We start from the raw sequence: 1127 nt of genomic DNA, 5'->3' as shown, positions 1-1127 counted from the left end.
GGTTGATAACGGAATCATGAATAGGGAGGGGCAGATGGGGCTTAGAACGATCAGCTGATGACACAAAGGATGTAGAGTTTAAATGAAAAGTGGCAAATGCTGTACAAATTTCCCAGAGAAGTGTGCAGAAGGCAAAAAAGAGGTGAAAAGCAAGGAAGAGGTCTTGGTAGGGACATAACTGCTCAAAATAGTCTTTTCTGGTGCTAAGTGACAACAGCCACTGAACAGATGAGACGGTAGCCCCCACCAAAAGAATACAAACAATTTTGTTTTTGTAAAATAGCCTTTTTATGATTTTGTGGGCAAACCCTGGTTTGTGGGACCTTTGGCCCAACCAAAATATTGTGAGTGTAATAGATAAGGACAGCAGTCATGGTGGGACAGGATGAGTCTGTGGTTTTGCAAGGTCCTCCAGTCAGTCGGTTTGATGTGGCCCCTGTTCAAGAGAGGGTAAGTCCTAGAGTCCATGCTGCCTTTAGAGCAGAGTCCAGGGGTCGTTTCAGAGTGAATTTTGTACAGAGTACAGAGAGCATTCCAAGTGGGGATAGTGGAGGGGTGACACCAAGTGAGGGCAGCTTAGGCCCAGGCACCATGCGCAGCTTTGGCCACAACACGATGGATGCAGTGCCACGAATTGATCACTATAGGAACACTGTGCCCATTGGGGCAGTTAAGGCCGGGAGACCAAGCTTGGCAGAACTACATGATGAGCTGGATAAGGTGAGCATATAATACATTCTAATCATAATATTTATATATGATGAGATGCGCTGATCCTTGCCCTTTGATTTCGCACTTTGCTGGGTAGCCATCTCTAAATTATTGAGTCCAACACTTTACAAACTTTTCTACGTGACACAATAATATATCTTGCTACCAAGAGCCTGCATGATGTGCAGTAAAAATGCTGTTTCCGTCTATATCTTTTATTTATGGAGGCCCTTATTCTTCACCTATGAAGACTTGTTGAATATTGTTGAATTCAGACTCAAATTCCCTTTAATAACATCATTCTACTAGTATTGTGTTATTCTCATATATATTATATCTTATGGCCACAAGATAATGTATTTGACTAAAAAAAATACTCCCAATCCCAAGGCAGCTTTTCTAGTAAATGGATGACT

General features: G+C 42.2%; 1 protein-coding gene across 1 annotated transcript in view; it reads left to right on the top strand.

Annotated features, from left to right (window-relative positions):
- Positions 1 to 372: 372 nt before the first annotated feature.
- Positions 373 to 1127, top strand: part of LOC149286989 (solute carrier family 12 member 2-like) — an 82016-nt gene continuing 81261 nt past the window's right edge. Inside the window, exon 1 of the mRNA XM_089493587.1 lies at positions 373 to 720. Within this exon, the coding sequence (XP_089349713.1) occupies positions 373 to 720 (348 nt within the window). The remainder of the gene's footprint in view (positions 721 to 1127) is intronic.

Source organism: Sceloporus occidentalis, unplaced genomic scaffold (assembly GCF_023333645.1).
Source record: "Sceloporus occidentalis isolate IW3139 unplaced genomic scaffold, rSceOcc1.0.p SCAF_65, whole genome shotgun sequence".
In the NCBI taxonomy this organism is placed as follows: Eukaryota; Metazoa; Chordata; class Lepidosauria; order Squamata; family Phrynosomatidae; genus Sceloporus; species Sceloporus occidentalis.
This window is presented reverse-complemented; position numbering and strand designations above follow the sequence as displayed.